Source organism: Saccostrea cucullata, unplaced genomic scaffold, assembly GCF_032062105.1.
Source record: "Saccostrea cucullata isolate Sc308-1 unplaced genomic scaffold, CSIRO_AGI_Scuc_v1 ctg199, whole genome shotgun sequence".
NCBI classification, from domain to species: domain Eukaryota; kingdom Metazoa; phylum Mollusca; class Bivalvia; order Ostreida; family Ostreidae; genus Saccostrea; species Saccostrea cuccullata.
In genome coordinates, this window is record NW_026926084.1 from 164,731 (window position 1) to 188,167 (window position 23,437).

General features: G+C 32.8%; 1 protein-coding gene across 1 annotated transcript in view; it reads right to left on the reverse strand.

The window, feature by feature from the left end:
* The window catches only part of LOC134270703 (A-kinase anchor protein 13-like), an 85,829-nt gene that overhangs the window by 23,162 nt on the left and 39,230 nt on the right, over window positions 1-23,437 (reverse strand). The window contains exons 13-23 of the mRNA XM_062752952.1: window positions 22,938-23,110; window positions 21,603-21,694; window positions 20,121-20,268; window positions 18,252-18,285; window positions 17,564-17,581; window positions 16,906-16,956; window positions 15,694-15,819; window positions 14,159-14,279; window positions 7,595-7,718; window positions 7,166-7,242; window positions 3,291-3,363 (exon numbers count right to left, since the gene is read on the reverse strand). Of these exons, the coding sequence (XP_062608936.1) occupies window positions 3,291-3,363; window positions 7,166-7,242; window positions 7,595-7,718; window positions 14,159-14,279; window positions 15,694-15,819; window positions 16,906-16,956; window positions 17,564-17,581; window positions 18,252-18,285; window positions 20,121-20,268; window positions 21,603-21,694; window positions 22,938-23,110 (1,037 nt within the window). The remainder of the gene's footprint in view (window positions 1-3,290; window positions 3,364-7,165; window positions 7,243-7,594; window positions 7,719-14,158; window positions 14,280-15,693; window positions 15,820-16,905; window positions 16,957-17,563; window positions 17,582-18,251; window positions 18,286-20,120; window positions 20,269-21,602; window positions 21,695-22,937; window positions 23,111-23,437) is intronic.

Sequence of the window (23,437 nt, forward strand, 5' to 3'; positions counted from 1 at the left end):
CATGTTCCTGAAAAAAGGCTATAAGAAAGCAAGTAGCATAAAATTCTGACCCAGCAGATATGACGAGCAGAAACGAAAACCTAACGATTGTTGTAACGAACTTTTTAATTCCTCATATGTCCTAATAAAAAATGTACAATATCTCTCTTATTATAATTTTCTTTCATTATTGTATAATGGACCTATGAAACTGTAAGATTAGATGTATTATATTTATTAAGAACAAATAATATACAATTTATGTGTTTTTACCACAATTATCTCTGTCAAATACTGACCATGTTCAACTCTAGGACCGAAACAGTCTGGGACTCAATCTGTGTGTCTACCTAAGTGACATTATACGGGCCTGTCTTAGTGGATAACAATGACTCATTTACTAAGTGCCAATATACAGTGTAAATATCATTTAATTTTATACTGAGCTTTGTCACCACAGTAAGCAGCTTGTTGTTAATTAAGGTCTTTAAAAAGAGTGGACACTGACCAAGTTATTTTTACAAAGGACCCAGGCCTGGACAGGGCTAACTGAGTGCAGCAACCTGCAGCGAGCCTTATATATAAATGTGGGCGTCTGAAATCAGATACTTAACTGCTCCTAATCTCACTGCACTATTTAAACTTTACAGACTATCCATGCAAGAAACAATTAAAAATTCTTTTGAGACTGTAATTAATCATTTCTTACTAATCTAGTAAGCTCATGAATATGGAAAAACTTTTATTTTATCATCCAGGGACTGGGCATGCATTAAAAATTCATCATTTCAGTACAACAGTAATGCAGGGTCCAATCATTTATGTTTACATTTTTGTCTACCCTTGTTATCACTCAAATTCCAAACTCAGCTTTCATTCTCTGCATATTTGTGTCAGTTGTATATGACACTTGTGTTTACCTTGCGTTAATTGTGTCACACAACCTTAAAAGAGATTTAGAATAGTAAGCCTATATAGACTAGGATTTTTTTTGCAGTCAGAAATTTACTATCATTTTCTGCATATTTCAGTCTCCCTTTAATCCCTAACCTTTTATAATCTTCTGTTGATCTGTATATGTCTGTTGAAAGGAGTGGTGTCACCTGTACCCAGGTATGTAAAGGTGTACATAATATAAAGGTGGGCTCAGATGTCATATAGGTATCAGATAGCTCCTCCTTGTATAAACAAATCATATTTAGGTCATAAATCAACCCCAAAAACACCACTTCAGGAATAAGATATAAACTAGCATAAATATAGTTAATGGTTGTTAATTCATTGTTAATGTGACCAGAAAAACCAAAAAATAACTCCCCAATGAATATAAAACACATCATCAAAATATAAATAGAATTCATAAAGGAGTTATACAGCAAACCAACATGTGCAGAAAACAATTAAAGTATATAATCCAGTGTAACTGATGTGGCTAACAAAAACCATAGATTAACCAAAGTAATGACAGAGTAAGGGAAGATTTCTGACTAGAATTGTTAGATTAATCATTTTAATGACAGAGTAAGGGAAGATTTCTGACTAGAATTGTTAGATATGTCCTACAGATTCCAGCTTTAGCTTTTACACTGCCCAATGGGAGGTGCTATAGATACCAAAGAATTTTCTTTCCTCCCCAGAAATCTAAATTAACCTCCCATTATTAGCTATAATTCAGAAGTCTGACACAGTGGAATGATTGGTATTTCTTTCATTGATAAAGTACACATACATATACCTGTATACTTATTTAGAATTTATACAACAGCTAGGTGTCAAAAGTCTGCAATGTAAGCAATTCAAGGATGCAAGTATTAAGGATGTATGGTGAACTGAACCATAAAAAAGAAGTTGATATTGGTTTCTTTCACTCTTTCTTTTTGATTTACGAATTATAAAAAAAATCCCAATTTTGTGCTATACCAGAGAAAGAACAGATATCAATTCACTTAAAAGACCATAAATACAATATCAAGATCAGAAATATGCAATAAAGCAACATCTGTCCAGAGAATTAACACTTAAATAATATCTTGTATGACAGATCTCAGAATTGCAACATTAGGATCAGGCTGTACATATCTTACAATATCAACAACTGAAGCATTCTCCTAAAATGGTAGCATCTATTTTTTTTGGTCTGTAGTAAAATAATGTCATATCATATAGGGCACTATGAGATGCTGGTCATGATTCAAATATCACTGAAACCCATTCGGACTATGTAGTTACATGAGACAAGCTGCAAAAGAACTGTGCTTATGGAAACAGTATACACACTTTACTAACATTGGGTATTATTCAGAAAAATGTCACAGTAAGGATGATACCTCTAACATGATTACAAAAATGCAGGGAGATAACTCTAAAGTGAAACTCGTTTTCCTACATTATTTATGTCCCTTTGTGTCCCTGTCAATGACATAGATTGACATGACTTTTCAGGAGTCAGGAGGAGATAACTGTGTATATACTTACTACCAGTACAGTACTGCAGTAGTGAGCTGTTGGTTTGTCATTGACACAGCCTGACATGACTTTTCTCTGACTTTCAGGAGGAGATAACTGTATTTATTATATGATTGAATAATTTCCATCTCTCTGATTGGCTGAGATCCAACTATGTTAGAAAAATATTACGTTGTATTGACCTGCACGTGACGTTCCAGGTCAATACAAGGATTTATTTCCTCTACATTGATCTAAAAATAGATTGGACATTGATCTAAAAATAGATTGGGAAATTCCAAATTGATACAAATTGTTTTAGAAAGCTATTTAAACGACTATGATTTTTATTTTCATGTGAACAAAACATAGGCAAATATATATTTTAGGTGCGGGTGGTAAGAGGGGATGCAGAGACCCCCCCCCCTTCCAACACTTTTACTGAACAACAATTTTTGTTTTACTTTTTGGCAGTCAGTTTTCCCTGATAATACTCCTTTCTTTCAAAATATATCCTATAAAAAAGACTGACATTGTATATTTCATTCATGGCTGCTAAAATTGATTTAAAAAAAAAAATCAAATTGATACGACTGGTAAGGTTTATTAACATTTTAATTCTGCTACTCTCTTGTATTTGGCTAGGACTTTATAAAATGCAAACAAGTAATGAGCTGTATCATTTTATCAGTGAATCATATAATAAAACAATTATTGCTGTTTTTTCGGTCAATACAATGATTTAGCCATCTTCGAAGTACAATATTCACCTCGCCCTTCGGGCTCGGTGAATATTGTACTCCTCAGATGGCTAAATCATTGTATTGACCTCAAAAACCAGCAATAATTGTATAATATATACTTACTACCAGTTGTGAGTTGTTTATCCTGAGTGTGGAGGTTTGTCATTGATCCAGTTTCTGGGCCTCGCTGAGGAACCTACAATCAATAGAGAGGGTTAACAAATTACACACATTACTGTCTCAAAAGGCTTAAAAACAGTCAAAATAATTAACATCCCTGAGATTATTTATTGAAGTTCAATTAAGACAATTTTAAAATCATATACTGTATATTTCTTATTTTTCGCGACTATTTATAATCGCAAATGGGCTCTTCACTGTCAAATCCTGAGAATAATAAATTGTGAATGGACGGCTGACCAAGAGATTTTACATAGATTTTACACCATAAAAATAAAGGCGAGTAATCTTATTTCACATGTGGTGCTTTGCACGAAATTACACGATAAATGAATTCCACACATATATTTAGGAATCTACAGTATTGTACATATAGTTCCAGAAAGTTGAACAATCCCCACATGTTACTGGTAAGCATTTGCAAAGTAAAGTTTTACTTTTCTGAAATAACTGTTGACATTGTTAAATTATAACTAAATCATGTCAATGTGAAATTTTTAGCATAGTATTAGAATAACCAACATATTAATAGTATGTGAGCGAATCAAGAAAATTAAATATTTTCTTACAAAAAAGATGAATTTCTCATTTGAAAAAAGCATCCAAATTATTTCATCACTGTATTAACAAAAACCAGTGTTGCTGGAACAAAGGAAGTCCCAAGTAAGTAAAACAATTTGTACAGTTGATTGCACAGGTAAAATAAATCTGCTTAGACTTAAATTCCCTCCAAGTGACTCACAGTAAAGAATGAGTCCCCATTAATATTATGTTATGTAATACCAACACATTTCTGGGCATTAACTTTTGTTACCTATCTGTACCACACAACAACATGGCCATTGTGTTGCCTCTTTACAGGTTACATTTAAAACAGAACATGATATCCCATTAAAGCATTCTGTTTTCAGTATGGGATTAATTCTACAACACTGATGACCCATCCTGATACAAAAACTTGAAGCAAAGCCAAATTTTTTCATTTATCAATTCACTTTAAAGAAGCAAAATGAATAAATCAATGACATTTGAAGAAAAGTAGTATATACAATAGGGTCTAAAGTACTGCGCTTAAAGAAAGATACTTTTTAAAGATGCAATAGTACTTTTTTTTATCTTATAAACAAGAATGCCATGTTAAATTAGATGACTTCTAGACAAAAAGATTACTTGGAAAAACAACATATACAGAGACATTTATAGAGAGAAGTTTGAACAGAAAGTAAGAGGGGTTAACTTTCTACATCAGAATTTGATGGATGGTCTATAGACCATCACCAGGACCAGGTCACAGTAATCACTCTATACCTGATACCTTCATACCTGTTTAGTGGTCACTGATAAGCAGCAGACTTTTTAATATAGCAGTGCATACTCAAGATATATTATATTTCCGACGAAAATAGTTCCATCATTAATAAGTAGATACAACATAATTGTTCATGATAAAAATAATGTTGTATATGTCATACGTAAAAGAAACCAAAATTAATGTTAATTTTTCCTCCAAAGATAACTTTCCCCCCTAAATGCAAATAAAAATTGTTGATATTCCTACGCTCACTCCCTCCTCAGCTTTTTTTTTTTTAACATGTTTGATAACGGAGAATATCCAGGTCATTCTTCGGTTGATATTTTTTCATTGATGAATTGATTATACTATATCAACAACTGTAGTAAAATCATGTTAATTGTTAGTTAATTATCATATAGTTTCCTCTAAGAGAAAAAAATAATCATTCTGTGTGTGTAGTATATTAAATGACGGAATTTTCAATCCCTGAGCAGACTCCTGCACGTGTGTAGACAAACTACACATCGGGAGAGTACCTGTAAAATGTGCAACAAAACCCGAACTGGCCGGGGATTTCTAAACTGACAATCGTTTAATTTTTATGAATCAGAATTTGTATTCATGTGATCTAATTATGAAAAAAAGTTCTGTCTGCCATCGTAACTTCTCTGTTCGCGGGTGTCCGTTTGACAACTCCATCGCACGTGTGTATAGACCAAGGCTAACTGTCTTGCGGACATAGGTATGTGTACTGTTTGTTAACATGCTACGAAATTTACATAAGTTCTATAACTAGACAGTGCAGTTTTATTTTTATAAACGTCATTAAACACTGTTAAACATATTAAATCTAAAAGTCGAATATCTTTGGATATGGGGTAACCCATATCTATTCTTGTTACATAAAAGAATGCATTTAGGCTGTAGATGCCCTCCCCCCCCTCTCAGGTCGGCTAACTGCTGGTCTAGCAGACAACATGTACAGGAATTTGTTCCTTCATGTCTCATAGGCTGTATATATACCTCAAAGGTAAATCTTAAACAAATAAACTGATTCTTTGAAGTGTCAACACCTATTCCTCAGGGCTAAATACACATAACAGCTGACTAGAGAACTATAATCAAATTTTCCAAAATACTTACAACAAATTTCAACATTTCAGTGAGCAATTTCAGTGTACTGTGAGTATAAAATTTCTATCAACTACATTTCTCTTTATATACAAGCTTGATCAATCTGTCCCATGTATGTTTTTTTTTCTTCTACATAAAAATTGTGCAACTACATCATGTAAATCTCTGATGTTACACATAGCAAACACAAGACTATCTCCAACATATGTGTGAAATTTCAAAATAAAATACAGACCATTTCTGATAAGTTCCTACTCTATGTATACTCCATATTCATATGTCCTGTAAATGCAGAGACCACAGAAGCAATCTTCCATACCTATACACAAACAATCAGGTGAGTGACCTTTGACCTAGCACCCCTCAGGGCCCAGAGTTATTTATAATCTGTTCCACTATTGACTCTCTGCTGGCTTGAGACACTTCCCATTACATAACATTCCAGGTATTTTAGATCAAGGTGTTGTAAACATTCATATATATTCAATGAATACCCTTGCCTTGCTAAATACAGTACAACTTAATTGTGTCTGAAAAGAATCATATTCCAAACTTCCAAGAAAATATGTCAAGATCCTAAATAATCAAATTCTTTGCTTAATCTACTGTAACAGTTATATACCTGCTAACATTTTGAAATTCCAGTTCAATATCTAATTGTGTGCTACGTTCATATATTTATCATATTATCATTGAATTTAAAAAATTCTATATGGCTGACTATGGAATTATTATAAATTTTTCAAATTAATTTGCACCAAATTCTGATAAAAGACAATAAATTAAGGATTTGATCCCTCCCCCCAAGATTAAATTTCATGCATACAGATTTACAACTATGACAGCAGTCAATCATGAAAACAGAGAGAAATCAGAGAAACAAAAAGTAAAGTATGACAACAATTCATTTACAGAAAGTATATTCATTTCATGGCTAGGGCATAAAGAAATTGATTGGAAGACATATATCTTACCCTACTTTTCTTCTGCATTTAAAAAATTATAGAAAAAACTTTAATAATGAACTTTTCCCCCATTAAATATCTCTAAGTAAATACTTTGTAACCCCTCTTTTTTACAAACAGCGACAGGATTATTTGACTGTTATGAAGCAATGTCTTCATCAAGTGTTTACAAACCAACAGTGTCTGTTCCAGTGTATACATACAAACTAAGACACTTAGTTAAACATTCGGTACACCCCACTTCACTAATTGATTTACATGTGGGTGGTTTGTACCAAGTCAACCCAGGAAATCTTAAGAGTAGCAGAGTTACTGCCCTTTAATTCTATTCACTTTTAAGGTTTTTAAAACATGGCGTCAGAGAAAAAATATGATAAACTAATGAAATTGATGATGAAATTGACCATGATTTAAACTGCCCTTACCCTGATGGTGTGTCTGTTCTTGTCACAGTGAGGACTCTGCTCCTTGCAGGAATTTTCATGGACATTAATTGAACAATCTGAAATTAGTAAAATGAATTTTGTAATTTTTTTTTCTGTATTTCCCCCAAAATTAGAATAATAAATAATTAATAAAAACATCCTTATTGTTATTGTAAGTACCGATTCAAAATTTTTCATGCATCAATTTGGAGGCAAATATCATAAAGAAGTTATTTTTTGTGTCCCAATTTGGATAATACCTACAGGTGCTACATTTTTAACCTATATTACCAAAACACTGGGACAATCCATTTCTTCCTTTTCAGAGTTTTCTATTGGCAAAATACATTGAAATAAAGAGATTTCACATCTGAAGTAGCTCAATCAAACAAACAAATTTGATTTTCACACTAAATAATTCAGACTTACTTTCACATCTGAGTGCTGCTTTGTTGGCCATGGATTTAGAACACACATCACACGAGGTGGAGTTACTGAAGCTGACGCTAACAAAGTTGTGACCATGGCGACCCTTGTTCTCTTTCTCCTTGTGCTGAAAAACAGAGGAAGTCACTGTTAAACAGTATTACATCTGGGGGATTCGAAATTGATGACATCACACCACATCAAAGTGACAGTGTAATCTCTAAGGACACCCAAAGCTTCCCTTGGTGACAAAGAATGGCTAACATTTCTTAGTTACAGGGTAATCAGCTGCAGAAGTCTTTGAAGTATGTGCATTTTCATTTCATTCCTGTTCTAAAATTTCTTTATTTCACAATACTTACAAAGACAAATCAGATTATTTCTAACAGAAAAGTCACATCAAAGGAAAGTGATTCACATATTTGTTAATTAAACTTGTTCTTTTTTGTTATCCATAAACGTTAGAGTAATTAATCAATGTAGTTGTTAATATGGGGAAATATTCAAGAATTAGCACCTCAATTTCTTGAAGACCGACTAAAGAGGTCAGCTGATTTTCAATATTTAGAATGTCCTCTCTAAAGTACAAAATTGTCCACCAAAGCGATCAAATCCCAAGAATATCTGGTTGAACATCTTTGATTTCAGCAATTTATTAAGCTTTAATTAAAAATTCATCATTATATATTTCTGCATATGTATACAATAACTGCTGCATCTCTTAAAATTGGTCTGTGATGCGATTCCTTTTACATACTTGGCTGAGGCACTGTTTATACTATTCTTACATATTCTGTTTCCAGAAAAATATAATGTGATTTTTTGTTTTAATCCACAATACATTGAGTTACATATTAAATCTGATTTTAAGTAAGTGACTATATACATGTACTTACAAGAAAAATCATTAAGTTTTCTATGTTGTCCTGTAAAATTTGATGCAGCATGACAATGTATTAAGGAAAACATCTTATTTTTTATTATATACATGTGATTTCTGACAGAATTTCCTGACATAACACACAGCACCAGCTAGGGCATATCACAACTGCTCTATAATCCTTGTGATGCTACAATGTATATATATACCCCGGTACAAATACATGTGTGTGCATTTGTAGAATCAATCTAAATAGCACATTTAATTTGGGTGCATCGATTTACCCAAATGGACCCAAATGGAAACTCAAATAGACCCAAATGGAAATCAAATGGACAAATGGAATATAAAATATATATATTATATCGGTTTTTAAAATAATGAAATTAAAACAAAAAAAAATTTTTTATATATATACAATGTATTTTTTAAAATGCGATTTAATTCTATTTGTAATAACTATTGAACATAATTGAATACAAAACTGAAGCACACAGCATGGCCAGCTAGGGCATATCACAACTGCTACCCCCTATAATTTTCCTATATGATGCTACAATGTTTATATATATATATAATAAAAAAAAATCCATGTGTGTTCATTTATTTTTATCATTTTGTAGTATTAAAATACAATAATACATATTTAATATTCTACATTTATTTGTCCATTTGTGTTTCCATTTACACACTATTTTAGTGGCATAATAATGATACTGATGTGGCAATATAAGACAGCATATGGAAACATTATAAGGGTAAAAATCATTACACTTAGGTTAACCATGAAAATAAAAAGAATCTTGTTTTTTGATTAGATTAATTAAATGCTACTTGTTTCCTACCCCCCTTGCCATGGTCTTGTAAATAGAAAATTAATTGTGCACTCAAACTCATTCCAAAAATCAGGGGAATATGGCTTTGTACCAGAAAAAAGGCACCATATATTTATAAATCACAAACTGTGCCTTAATTTTATAAGGAAAAAATATATCTACAAAGTGGAAGTGCTTGCACAAAGCATTACATGTAGTACTTACGATATATAGTGTAGCTTTATCTGTATCATATACCGTCACAAAGAATAACATAATGTCAATAAGTCATGAAAATATCAGATTTGTACAGCTTGTGGTGGAGCGTAATCTCAATATACACTGACAATAGTCCTGGTATCACAAGTCATATCAATCCTTAGTACGTCAATATGTTTCACATGGAAATAAGATCATAACAACCCATAATGTACAAAAATACTGAAATGGCTCCATAGAATCTGTATAGAATCCCATAAATATCTCAGACAGAAAAATAATTCTCCTGCCAGTACAAAACCTGCCTTATCCTTTTCCAAAATGTTCCCTTTTTTAAAACCACACTTGTATATTCCAAGTCTTAGTTTTTTTTCTTGTGATGACCAGCCCTATAGTCCCTAGCACAGCAAACTGTCCCCAGATCAATCAGATAATGAAGACGTCCAATAAAAATGTCACAGTCAGAATCTAATTATGACAATCTGATGGTGGAGATTATTATTGTCTAAAGTGACCAGGACTGATCAGACCAGTGGTCAGTGATGGGTCGGGGCTATAACTGACCTTTGTGGTCTATAGTGTGTAATGAATTGTCACCCCCTTTTTATCCAGTCTCCATGTAGTCCTTACATAAAGCACCTGCTCCTGCATAAGGTGTTGAGTGACAGGGGGGATAATTTGTTTATAAGCATGAAATCTCCTATCTACAGATGGATCATAACACCTAGGCATTGATCACGATTGATTTAACATCATTTATTTTAATTCAGTAATTATACACAATACCCTAAGCCTGCCACCTAACTTCTTACTATTACAAAATATTCCCTGGTATTAGCCATTATACATTATTTTCTCCATACCAACCGTTAATTAAACTGGTTGATGGTTTACTTTTTATAAATACTCCTTTCAAAGACAGATGTATTGACATATATTTCTGAGATTCGGAAATTTAAATGAAATAAACATGTAATAAAAATTATACAGCATAATCATGGATTTCAAAGTAGAATAAAAGTGTTGAAACACGTTTTAAACAAACTCATCTTCTAATGAGGAAGAAATACTGGTATATTAATTCCAATAATTTTCAGAATAAAGCATTTACTTTAATTAATATATCAATCAAATTTGCACATATAAATTTGCAATACTGAAGTTCAAGTTGATCTCTTTTTTCCCAAAATTCACAAGTAACATCCCCCCCCACCCCCCAAAAAAATAAACTAAGAGAATCCTACAGGAATAAAAAATTGATGGTAATATCATGGTATATATGGAACTTTATGTAGAATATGACTTGTTTAAAACAACTGTGACCATAATGGATAGCTGAAGAGATACACAATTTTAAACTCAATATTCCTCTCATGTTCAAACTAAAGCATGAATGATACACATTCTTAAAACACAGTTAAAAAAAAGCTGTGTAAATTGTCATATACCTTGTTATAATCAGTAACACGTACCCCCTGTAAAGTGAAGGAAAAATATTCCTAAACTGAAGACCCTATCACCTATCAAATAATGGACTTCTATTAGCATCTGTGCTAGTTTCACAGTTAAGATAGAATCTGTAAGGGGTCTTATAGTTGATCCCTAATTATTACACCTCCAAGGGAGGTAAGTTTATAGGGGCACTAAGGTGTAAGTCAATCCCTATCATAATACAGATGTAATACCTCTTTTTGCCACCTGCCTGCTATACTCAGTAAGGGGTTCACCATCTGCCAACATTTAAAAACCTCTTAAATATTAATTTATCTTAAATTGTTAAATGGTAGAGTCCAATACTTGTATAAATAATATAATAAATTATACATAAGTAGAATTTGTACAGTTAAGTTGTGTTAACTAAAATATTCCTTTAAACATCTGATATAAAATAATCAAAGTCTTACCAGGAATTGCCCCTTATTTATCCAAAATGTAATATTCATTTAATACAAAAAAAGACTACAAGAGTTACAAAGGCTCCAAGTCCAATAGAAGGAAGGTAGTATTTAGGTGCAATAAGAACAAACCAGTGTGTTACAGTGTCAATGAACCACAAACCGACATCTACAGCTAATTACAAACAAGTTGTTGATGTACCATGATTTGGTTGTTGTTTCTATCTACACATCATGGCAAGTTTCACATCAATTTACAGATAGAGTGAAAAAACAAACAAGCTAATTCAGAGAATTCGTGTCCCCCGCTTAGGGAAAAAGTCGGCTCCCCCTGACTGAATTTGTAGAATTATTAAATGTATACATGTATACTGAAGGAAATAAAATACATGTATGTCAATAGGCATATAAAGATTTGATTGCTTATTCTTTATTATGTGTATAGAAGATTTTTTTATATGGAATATTTATCACACTGTAATGATGATTTTATAACCTCATAAATTTTTCATTTCACATGCTGAATACTATCATTTAGTGAAAAAAAAAATATTTAAAAAAAAAAAAAAAGAAAGGTTCGACCGAGATTCGATCTCGGGACCTCGCACATTTGAAGCGAGAGACATAACCACTAGACCACGGAGTCGCTTTACTTAGAGTGAAGTATATGCAGAACTGAAGTCACATACATGTATATATTCATGTTTTCATGTTCGGTATTCTCAAAATTTTACACAATCCATGGTGTTTGATTTATTTAGCCTTTCTTAAACAGTTATAATAGATGTAATAAGAACATCAAGTCCGCCGAGAACCTGTTTTATACGCAATAACTCTCCTCATGCCCCTGCGCTAAAAATAGCGACATGTAATACTATAAATACTAATAAAACAAACGGGGCGGGGCACTTTGAGAGGGGCGAGAGACCTCCTAGGGAGTTTTGGTATAAAATTACATTGCATAAGCTCAAAATCTTCTTGAAATTTCGCCTGGAAATGATAGTGTTACACACAGACAGAATGTATAAATTTACGACCTTGAACTTTGACCTTTTGACCTCAAAATCAATAGGGGTCTTCTTTAGGCCACAGGGAGTTGTTATGTAAAATTTCATTGCGATAGCTCAAATGGTTCTAGAGATATCGTGTGGAAACGAAAGTGTTTTAACAGACAGAATTTGCTTATTTATGACCTTGACCTTTGACCTTTTGACCTCAAAATCAATAGGGGTCTTCTTTAGTCCATAGGGAGTTGCTATGTTAAATTTCATTGCAAAAGCTCAAAGGGTTCTCGAGATATCGTGTGGAAACGAAAGCGTTACAGACAGACAGAAAGACGGGCAGACGGACGGACGGACAGACGGACGGACAAACCCAAATTAATATCCCCCACTTTTCAAGCGGGGGACAATTAGACTTTGTACCAAAGCAAATTAACAGGACCTTAAAAATCCTCAGGAATTTGCTTAAAATTATCTGTCAGCTTTACTCATAGTAATTACTTCAAACTGTGATGAAAATTTTAAATGTGATTTTAATTTTATGAGATGTCTAAGATTATCAGATTTAGCTGCTATTAACAGTTTCCTAAGTCTGGAGCATATAAATACATAATGTCTATCTATGGAAAAAAGGTGTTGCAACCTGAAAACAGGCATTGGTAAATTTTTATGATTTTCAAATGCAAACTCTATGTAATAAATTCTACCAATTATTTTTTTATGATTAAGAATATGCATCGAAATTAAAAAAAACATTTGTCTAAGATTTCAATCAGACCAAAGCCATTTTCAATTTCTTTCAATTTGCTTTAAAATACACTGATGCATTTTTCAATCAGCAAACTTTGGCAGAATTCCATTGAGGTAAGAATCTGGCAAGCGATACATGGTTTGGTAAACTAATGCATTTATTCCTCTGTTTACAATTGTCAAGTAAATTGATTGATTTGCTGGGTGGGTGGATGTATTTTTTTTTCTGGTCAATCACGCCAATTATTCAGAGCAGTGAGAAACTTATTTGATGTTGTTGTAATCAGATGTATAAAAACAGATATCCCATTGTCTGTAAACAGATACCCTACTGTCTGTCACTGTCTTCCAACAGGTGCCCCACTGCCTGTAATTAGGTGCCCCAGATGCCCATGATCATGTCCACGCTGCAATCAGGTGCCCAAAATGCCTGTGATCATGTCCCTGCTGCCTGTAATCAGGTGCCCCACTGTCTGTAAACACGTGTCCCACTGCAATATATAGATGCCCTACTGCCTGTAAACAGGTGCCCCCAGTGCCTGTAAGCAGGTGCCCCACTGCCTGTAATCAGGTGCCCCCAGTGCCTGTAAACAGGTGCCCCCAGTGCATGTAAACAGGTGTCCCACTGCCATATATAGATGCCCTACTGCCTGTAAACAGGTGCCCCCAGTGCCTGTAAACAGGTGCCCCACTGCCTGTAATCAGGTGTCCCCAGTGCCTGTAATCAGGTGTCCCACTGCCTGTAATCAGGTGTCCCCAGTGCCTGTAAACAGGTGCCCCACTGCCTGTAATCAGGTGCCCCCAGTGCATGTAAACAGGTGCCCCACTGCCAAATATAGATGCCCTACTGCCTATGATTATGTGCCCTTATCCATTAATAAGGTGCTTAGTACATGTAATTTAACTCCGGCATCACATGTCCACCCTTGGATCCAAATTTCCTTGATTTTATCAGACCCCCCCCCCCCCCCCTTAATTATACCCCTCTGCTGTCTCAGTATACTAACCTTCTTTGTTCTGTAACTGCTACCGAATCTGGAGAACACGCTACTCTTGCGTTTCTTGTCTTTTTCTTCTTTCTCTCTCTTAGCAATTTTTGCCTGCTCATCTGTTGTGTAGTTGGCACTTCTATAACATGGTGATTTTAAAAAATTCAGTAAGTTTTTAGCTGCTAAATGTCATAAATATAGTGTAGTAGTAATGTTATAAATCTCATCACTCTGGCATAATACAATCTCATGAGTTAAAAAGAGGCCTCTGGGCCAAACGCTCACCTGAGTCACCATTCTTCTTTCGATAAACAAATGAGTAAGTTTATATAAATGAAACCTTCTTTACTGAAAGTTAAGTTTCCAGGTTCAATACTTTTGATCTGGATGAACTTGAGTACACAATTGTCTGCATATCAACAAACCCAAATTGGGACCTTTTGTTCTTGAGAATAAAGAATTTTAAAGGTTTTAAAAAGACTTTTCCTACATATCCTATTGTAAATTAATAAACCCTACAATGCAACCAAAAGGTCATATATCCAACAGTTCTTCAATCTGAGAAAGTAATAGTTATCCCACAGGATTGTTTTTCTTGACCTAATAATTTTTGGGAATGATTCTTACACCAACCTATTCTTTTTTTTCTCCCTATTTTGAACATTTTTAATTCATTAAATAGGCAGCTTCATTCTTCATAAATGATAAACTTGAACTCCCATATTTTAAAGATTTTTTTAAAGCAAGATTTGTTGATACTGGGATGATGCTTTTAAAGGAAAGATGAAAATGTGTAACATTTACACACACACTAGCTGTACTGACAACAGACAATCATTGATCAGAAGAACTTATTTGAGCCTTTACTAAAGGTGACCTGAAAAATGATTCAGAGGGAATATTAAAATCCACACTATACACATAAATTTGGAAAAAAGTTTGAAGTATTAATTGTGGTGATTACAACATCTTGTTATCAAATGCAGAGATTAAATTCATAAACACACAGGAAAAAGCTATAAAGAACCTGCAATGTTGGAAACAACTGTGTAATAGATGACAGTTCATCTTCTGTCATTTTTAAAGCAAAATTACAGTTAAAAAATATAAAATTCATAAATTATTATAAATCAAAATCTTAACACTTATGTATAGCAACTTGACTGCAGTGTCTTTATGAAACTACACATCTCTATGTCATATACACTAATTTTTTTTGTAGATTTTTCCCCAAAACCCATTTCTGTTAGCATTACAACGTGAATAAATTCAAAAAGCAGAATATTATAAGGTATTCTAAGCAGAAGCTGTGCTTGCGCAGTTGTTGTGAGTTTTAAGCCCCGCATTTACCCCATCTCTCCTTAGCTTACAATTCATAGAATCCTAAATGAAACTCAAACAAACACTAATAATGTCAAGGCAAATAAACCAGAATGTTTTTCCAAACAATGCCCACCAAAACAAGATTTTGTGTAATAAGAATTGACACATTTCTCAGAGTTTTCTCCCTTTGTAAGATGGTTCCCAAAAACTGGTGGCCTTATCCAACTTACTCGCTGAGGAAGTCAAGCAGAGAGAGTTCCGATTTTCTGCGGGATTTACTGTTGTTACGCCCCAGTAATCGGTTTGTTCTCTCATCATCATCTTCATGAATCTCTTCTTGTCTTCGAAATTGTGCGCTACAATGGCATAAAGCTCATCTAACAAGGAGATACAGCCAGGCTATTTAAGAACCTTTGTAAACCTTTGATATTTCAGAGAAATTTTTAAAAAATGACTGTCTGAATAATTTAACTATATAATAAATAAAGAAATACATAAAACAAATTGTAAAACCAAACTGATTAAATCATTCAAGATATACATGTATATATATGCATATGTAATGCAAAGTTGGAGACAGTATTAAGAGGTGACAGATTCATGAATCCAATATCACACACCCCGACCACTTATCACTTCAAAAAGAAGCTTTAATAAGCAAAACTGTCAGTCAAACATGAATTCCTATTATTAAAAAAATGGTTGCTCTTAATTCAGCTTTCCAACCCCCTACTAATAGTTTCTACCTAATGTACTCAATTTCATGAACTGTTATCATTATCCCAAAGTAAGGGTGAAACTCTTGCAATTCTTTTAAAAATCTCTAATTTATTTTTAATTCTGGCATTGTAACTAGTACAGCATAATGCTCTACTGATTTGCTGTAAAATCACTAACTAGCAATATGGAATAGTCTAGAGTGGTCTAAGGTTACCTCATGTAATGCATCCATATATGCAAAGACACTGAAATTCGTCTGTAAATGACAATGCAACTGATGAACATAAAACAACTTAACACTGTGCAACAAAAAGCATGCAAAGGCCAAAGAGTGCATTGCTTGCTCATGCAGAGAGTATTAGAGGCAGCAATTGGTCAAACATGCATGTCAGTTTCATTACAGGCCAACTGGACAAATTAGTCTCCATAGCACAACACTGTGAGACAGTGCTCTGAAAGTCATATCAGGTGTTTAAATTAAAACAAAGACAGAAAGTCATTTGTAATAGAGGAAGGGGATTCATCATGCTTATCTCTGAGATGAAGAACTTAGTCAGGATTTTCTCTGTTTTATCAATAGTTCAAGCTCCTATATTGTGCAGATGCAATCTTTATTGCTGTTGATGTATCATTGGAAGTAAGAAGGAGCATTTCAATAGAGAAATCTTTCAGAGCACTGAGATAGCTGCAATAAGAGAATGCAAACATTTGCTTTCACTCACTCATGTTCCTCTATAAGTTTTTGAATGAGTAGATAAGAGGGGGTATTGGATCTGAAATATAATACCACAAGGCACCAGTGTCATTCAAAACACCATCTATAGTCAATATCAGCTTTCAATCAATTTCAAAATTAATTTTAAAAAATTGTGCAAAGTCTGAAAGTGTTTCTCGTTTATAAATTTAAATTGTGTATCAATCAAATAAATCAAATTAAACAAATACTGAAATAAATTATCAAACTTTCTCTAATCAAGCCTTACATAATTATTCTTTTATTCTACTTGTATCTATTATAAATGAAAAATCTATTTATTCATCCACATGCATAATGACAAAAACAGAAGCCAAATTTTGCAAAATAAAAGAAAATGTTCAATATCTGACTTCACCCCAAATAAAACGGTTTATCAGACAACTCAAAGAGACAGACCAGCTGTCAGTTACATGCAGGTTATGCGAATGTAGACCTCTCCTTATCACTAGTTTCTACTTCAGAAAATAGTCAAAGTTAACACAACTTGTCTTATCAATCAATTTTTTTTTCCATTCCGAATATTTAGAGAGTAGGTCTACATGAGAAGGGCCATAACTCTACAATAAACTAATGCATCAACATCCTGGCATTACACGCCCGCACAAACTTATGTCTACACATACCGGAATAGTTTAGCCCTTCTGGACAGCAAAGGAAAACAGGAATAAAATTTAGAATCTAACATTTAAAATGAAGAAAGTCAGCAGACTAATGGTCTACTAAAATATAACAAACTGAACCTGATCGACACTTAAAGCTCAATTTATTTATTTATTTAGATTCAAATAACTTGTATTCCTATTATACCAGAAAACGAGAAAAGGGAATATTAAACAGCTACGTCCCAATCAGTACGTGGTATAAAATGTTTTCTTAATACAGTAAAACTTGGTTATAAGGAAGTCGTTCACAGATTTATTTTTGCTTCCTTAATTCAAAGATTTTTTCATAACCCTTAAAGAATCACAGAGCAAAGTCTTAATTAAGATTCATGAAGTTCCTAATAAAAGAGATTCCCTTATCACAGAGATTAATAATAAGACCAAGTTCTACTGTATTATTTAAACATTCAAACCATAATAGAGTATGCGATTGAATATGTTGATAAATTAATAATCTACATTTTAATGGGAAAATATTGCTTAAATGTTAGTAGAATATAAGTGACAGTTGGGAGTTAATGAACAATCCCTTCAAATGTTTCGAGATTTCAGATGTTCAATACCATTTTGTTAAAAAGATATTATTTTAATTGCCTCTATGGTGTTAAAATTACGAGAACTACATTGACTTAATAATATTCCTACTTACTGTTTTGCCTCCTTCTGAAAGGACTTCTTTTCAGCTGAAATTACATCAATGAATGATTGTTAATAAAATAAAAACAATTTAATTTCATAAAGTAATAAGAATATAACTGATAAATAAAAGGCCCTAGGGCCAAAATGGTCACCATATCATAGCAAGCTGTACGTAACTCAACCTTCAACCATACCTGTTTTATCTGTGATATCCTTATAGGATTATGGGTCGGTTTTTTTTTCAAAGCATACTCGTGAGTTAATAATTGATATTATAAGAAAATGTAATTAACGTACTGATACAATACTGAAAGATTGGGATGACTTATTCAATTGATTTTATCTAAAAAAAAAAAAAAAGAAGCCGTTGCAGATTTTCAAAGCCTTAAGATGCAATCAAAGCATGATACATTTCCGTAAATTTTTAAAAAAAACAAACAATGAACTTAAAATATTAAAGCATAAAATTGTTACATTATTTATTAAATATAAAATTTACTACTGTAGAATTCAAAATTAAATAGGGTCAAAATTAACCCGACAACACATAAAGTAACCAATCAATGATGTAGGCCAGTGAACCAGTAAAATTTTCACAATCCATGAAAAATAGCCCTCATCAAATTCTTATTAGTCTAGAGCACCTTTTGATTTTTCAAAGATTAACTAAATAATCAAAACAGATTTTGAAAAATGAAAAATTCCAGTATTTATGTATGCATGGGAATAAGCTGAAATTCATATAAACCACAGGGACATTTCTGTATGCATAACCATCTGTTCCAGAGTTTATAGCAAACCCAAACTCCCCCTCCCTATCCACAATTTTTTTTTCACATTGACATTAAAGCTGCCACAAATATTTCTTGTGCCAACATTGAATCAGGCAACATGCATCAACTGCCGATAAAATACTCGAGACAACGCACACTGTGTATGAGCTTATACACAAATAGCAATCAGATCTAAAGGGATCATTGCTGTTTTAACAGTATAAATGTAATTATGATTAAAATATTAAAAAGATTCTAAATCAAGTGGATAGTGAAATGTTAAATAAAAAATTTATGATTAGGTGTCATCCACCACATTTTCAGTGTCACAAAGGCAACAAATAATAACTAGATATTTTAGTCCGTAAAAAGCTGGGAAAAAAAAAAGAGAATATCAGGGAAAAATTAATTCTGAAAGTAAAATATTGTAATCAAACAAAACAGTCTGTATATATACATCCAGATAATGAAAGCCATCACCAATAAAAACCCAGAACTCTTGTATAGATAGTGTTATAGTCCCACTGACATACTTGTGTCCGTGTCTTCAAAGTCAAAGATATGCCTTCCTACATCAATTACTTTGTTCCACCAACCTATGTATACAAAGAATTACAGATTTCTGATGTACAGCCGGTATACAGTAAAGCTCAAAATGAACTCTACTTCAAGGGGCCAACAAGGTTCCTCTTTAATCCTAGCACTGTTCTGTAGTTCCAGGGTGATGGAAAAAATTCAGAGACCATTTGTTTTAGAGGACAGTTATGAAATCATACCTGCTTGTCCCGTACGATTTTAATGGATCTAATACAGCTTTCTTTATGCAAATAAAAAATATTGAACTTTATTCTAGATATCTTCTTAAACTATCAGATGTAAATGTGATATTTGGATACTAAGAGACAAGTCTCATGCAAATCTAGAAGCATTTTATTTCAGATTCTTAATAACCGGAATCATCAAGCAAAAAAATTGTACTTGTCACCAGGGTCAAGCAGTTTATGACATCCACTTGTCCTCTGACAATTTTCACTCATCTATGACCAGTGTACAAGTGATTTTTTGCATCCTGCTAATGGAACCTTAAGGTTGGAGGTCATACTTACTGGGGGAAACAGCTGCTGGGATTGAGGGCGTAGACATTGATTTAGTCATGGTGGAATGTGGAACATTAAGGTTAGAGGTCATATCTTCATCAGTCGAGTCTCCACTTTGACCCGACATCGTCGTTTCTCCGTCTTGCGACAGGGATTTCTAAAAATAGCAAAAAAAATTAATTTTTTTTTTTTTTTACATGGTAAAACTGAACTGTACATTCTTTTATCTTACCCCTTTTTAATCTAAAATATATGTTAAAATCCATTTTTTTGGCAAACATTCATCATTTAACAAGGCCCGATCTAGTTGAAAATTACAAAAACGGAATGATAAAAATTTTTAATTCTTGGAAATATACTTGTATGTTTTATGGTTAGAAAAATCAGAATGAAATTTTGTTACCTTGCCTTTATTGTAGTGAAATGGGGGAATTGTCAAGATATGGACCATTTTTCGTGTTTTTAAACACAATTACATACTAAAACTCTTCAATAAACAAAGAAATTTACAAATTTAAAAAAAAAATACATGATGAAATTCTTTGTTTTTCACATATATCATGCAATTTTCATTCTTCTTATAAAAAATGAAAAGAAAATTGGAGGTAGCCTTTATTGCAGTGAAAAGGGGGCATGTCAAAACACAAAATTTGGATTTATTCTATCCAACTACGTATTTCATAAGTCGCAATGGGTTTATATGACACCAACAAACGATTGCAATACTGTATTAGTTTCTAAAAAATGAAATATTCTTACATTTTGAAATAATTTTCTCGCCTTGCTTTATTTTTCTCTTAACACGCGACTTTGTTTTACGTGGAAAAAAGGGGTAGAGGGAGGAGGGGGGGGGGGGGGGGTAAAGGCAACAAAATTGCGATTTTTACTACTATCATGTAATATATATAATGAAAAATACAGTATTTCGGAGGTTCAGTTTAAAAAATGATTTATAGGCTTATTTTATTTTTTAAAACTGAAGATAATTCATGCATATTTCAACATGTTCAAATTGAAAGACTAAAATCGTTTACTTTTAGTTGCAGTTTTTGTTTTTTTGAAACTCACAAATTGAAATAAAACAGGGTAAATTTAAATGAATCTGTACCAAAAAATTGATCCCTCAAAATTAATTAGGTTCCGAAGTTGTTTATTAATTTAAATATTTAAAAAAATAAATAGTAGAAATGCCAGCTTTCAATGCATAGTCTATAGAGCTACCAGGTAAGCAAGATCAGCGAAACATTTTAGCGCAACTTGATGTCATTTTAATGTGACGTTATTGTGTTCAATTGTGATGGCAGTCAAGGGTATTGTGACATGCCTGAGTCGACGCTGTGTTAAAATGTATGCGCAGATCAAGTAGATCGGGCCTCGTTAAGCATTAGTTTCAACATCATAATCAAAGTATATACAGAAAGCATTTGGCATTATAAATGTTGGAGCTCTCACCATACTTATGTAAGTGAAATGCCGAAGACCAAATCTTACCAGAGTTTGCCTGGGTGAGACAAGCTCTTTCTTCATGCTATGAAGTGTTCTTGTCAAAGTTTGGCCCTGGCTGGCATCATCTTTATCATGGTCTTCAAAAAAAATATTGATGCAAATTACTTAAATTCGCTTCTTCAAGAAACATTTGTTTAAAAAACACTATTAATCTCTGAATGATGAAATTACACTCTTCAATGTGGGAAGTCAGAAAAAAATTACTAATATTATTTTTAAGGGAAAAATATTCTTACATGTTTAAGTTAGATCATATTTAGTAAAACTTAAGCAATTAAGACAGGGCAAAAGGAGCAAAGCAACTGAGCCCTGGGTCTTATTGATCACTGAAATCTTAAAATTAATGATCTAACTCATTGACTGACCAAAAGTTTGAAGTTAAATTCTTTTCAATTAGAAATCTCGCCTGAATGAAATTTTTTAAAAAATCTTAAAAATAAGAAATGAATCACTTAAAGCAATACGAGCTGCAACTTTGATGTCAGATTTTTTGTTGTTGCAAAATGGTAAATAATTATTTCAATGACAGAAAAAATAACTTTAGGCCAAAAATAAAAATAGTCTTGTTTCCTGCTACCCGACCTACCCTATTTTTTTACACCCGACCCTAAAGTTTTTTTTAGCTTCTGGGGAAAAAAATGGAAATTGCAGGAATTTTATGATCCAAAAGTGAAAAAAAATATATATATTAAAACTGTATTTCATGAAATATATGTTTAAAATATGTTCTTTTATAACATTCCACTTGAGTTGTGCATCAAAAGACATGAAATTTCTTTTCAAAAGATAATATTGACCTAGTTATGATGTTTTATTTGGTTTTGTAGTAGTTCATATCCAAAAAATACCTTTGGAAAAAATAAAATAAATTAAAAAAATAAAATAATTTTCCTACCTACCGACCCTATTTTTTTCAGGCTGGTAGCAGGAAACAAGACTATTATTTTTTTTGGCCTTAATAATCTTCTGTTGTTCATATTTGTGGTATAAGAACAATTTAAAAGCTTCGACTGCATCAAAATTCCATTATTGTTGTCATGTACAATAATGATTTTTATATAAAAATGTTTATTGGAGTGTAAATAAAAGTCTTTTTTCAGCTTTAATCAGCTTTAATTTAGTTGTATTGATCACAATGATTTAAGTTACATACAACTTAATCATAATAACACGTTAACAGCAAAATAAAATTTTCAAAAATGCAGCTCATATTGCTTTATTGGAATATTCCGTGTTGATTGGATGATGAAATTCCGTTATCTTCTACACATTATTTTACCTTTAATTATCACATGTGACATTTGACTTAGCCGTTCTTACTGTAATTCCTGGACTGAGAGGAGGTGGGTGGGGTAACCGTGAGCCCCTCCATGGCTACAGGAGGAACCACCTGGTCATGTGACTCTGTGGGCGAGGCTGGCTTCTGGTCGTCAGTTTCATCGTTCGACATTTCATTATCAGAATCATCACCATCTAAGCTGTTCAGGCTACAACTGAAAGTATCAAATTTTCATGAAGACACAAACCATAAATGAAACTAATGAAATTCTGGAATTTCTTAAAATGAAAAAAAAATTCCAAGCACTTTTCAATTTTTCTTTGAAAAACAGACTTTCAGAAATAAAACACACATCCTCAGCTTATCTAAGAATTTCCATTTCTAATGGATATATCGGTGAACGTCAATACGTGATGTGATTGACCTTTTCATTCAATTTCTGTCACTTTCAGCTTCATCAGAGTTTGATGCTGCTTCGAGTTTGATCTCCATTCTAAATCAGTCAGTTCCCTTCATGTTCAAATAGGTGAGAGAAATACAG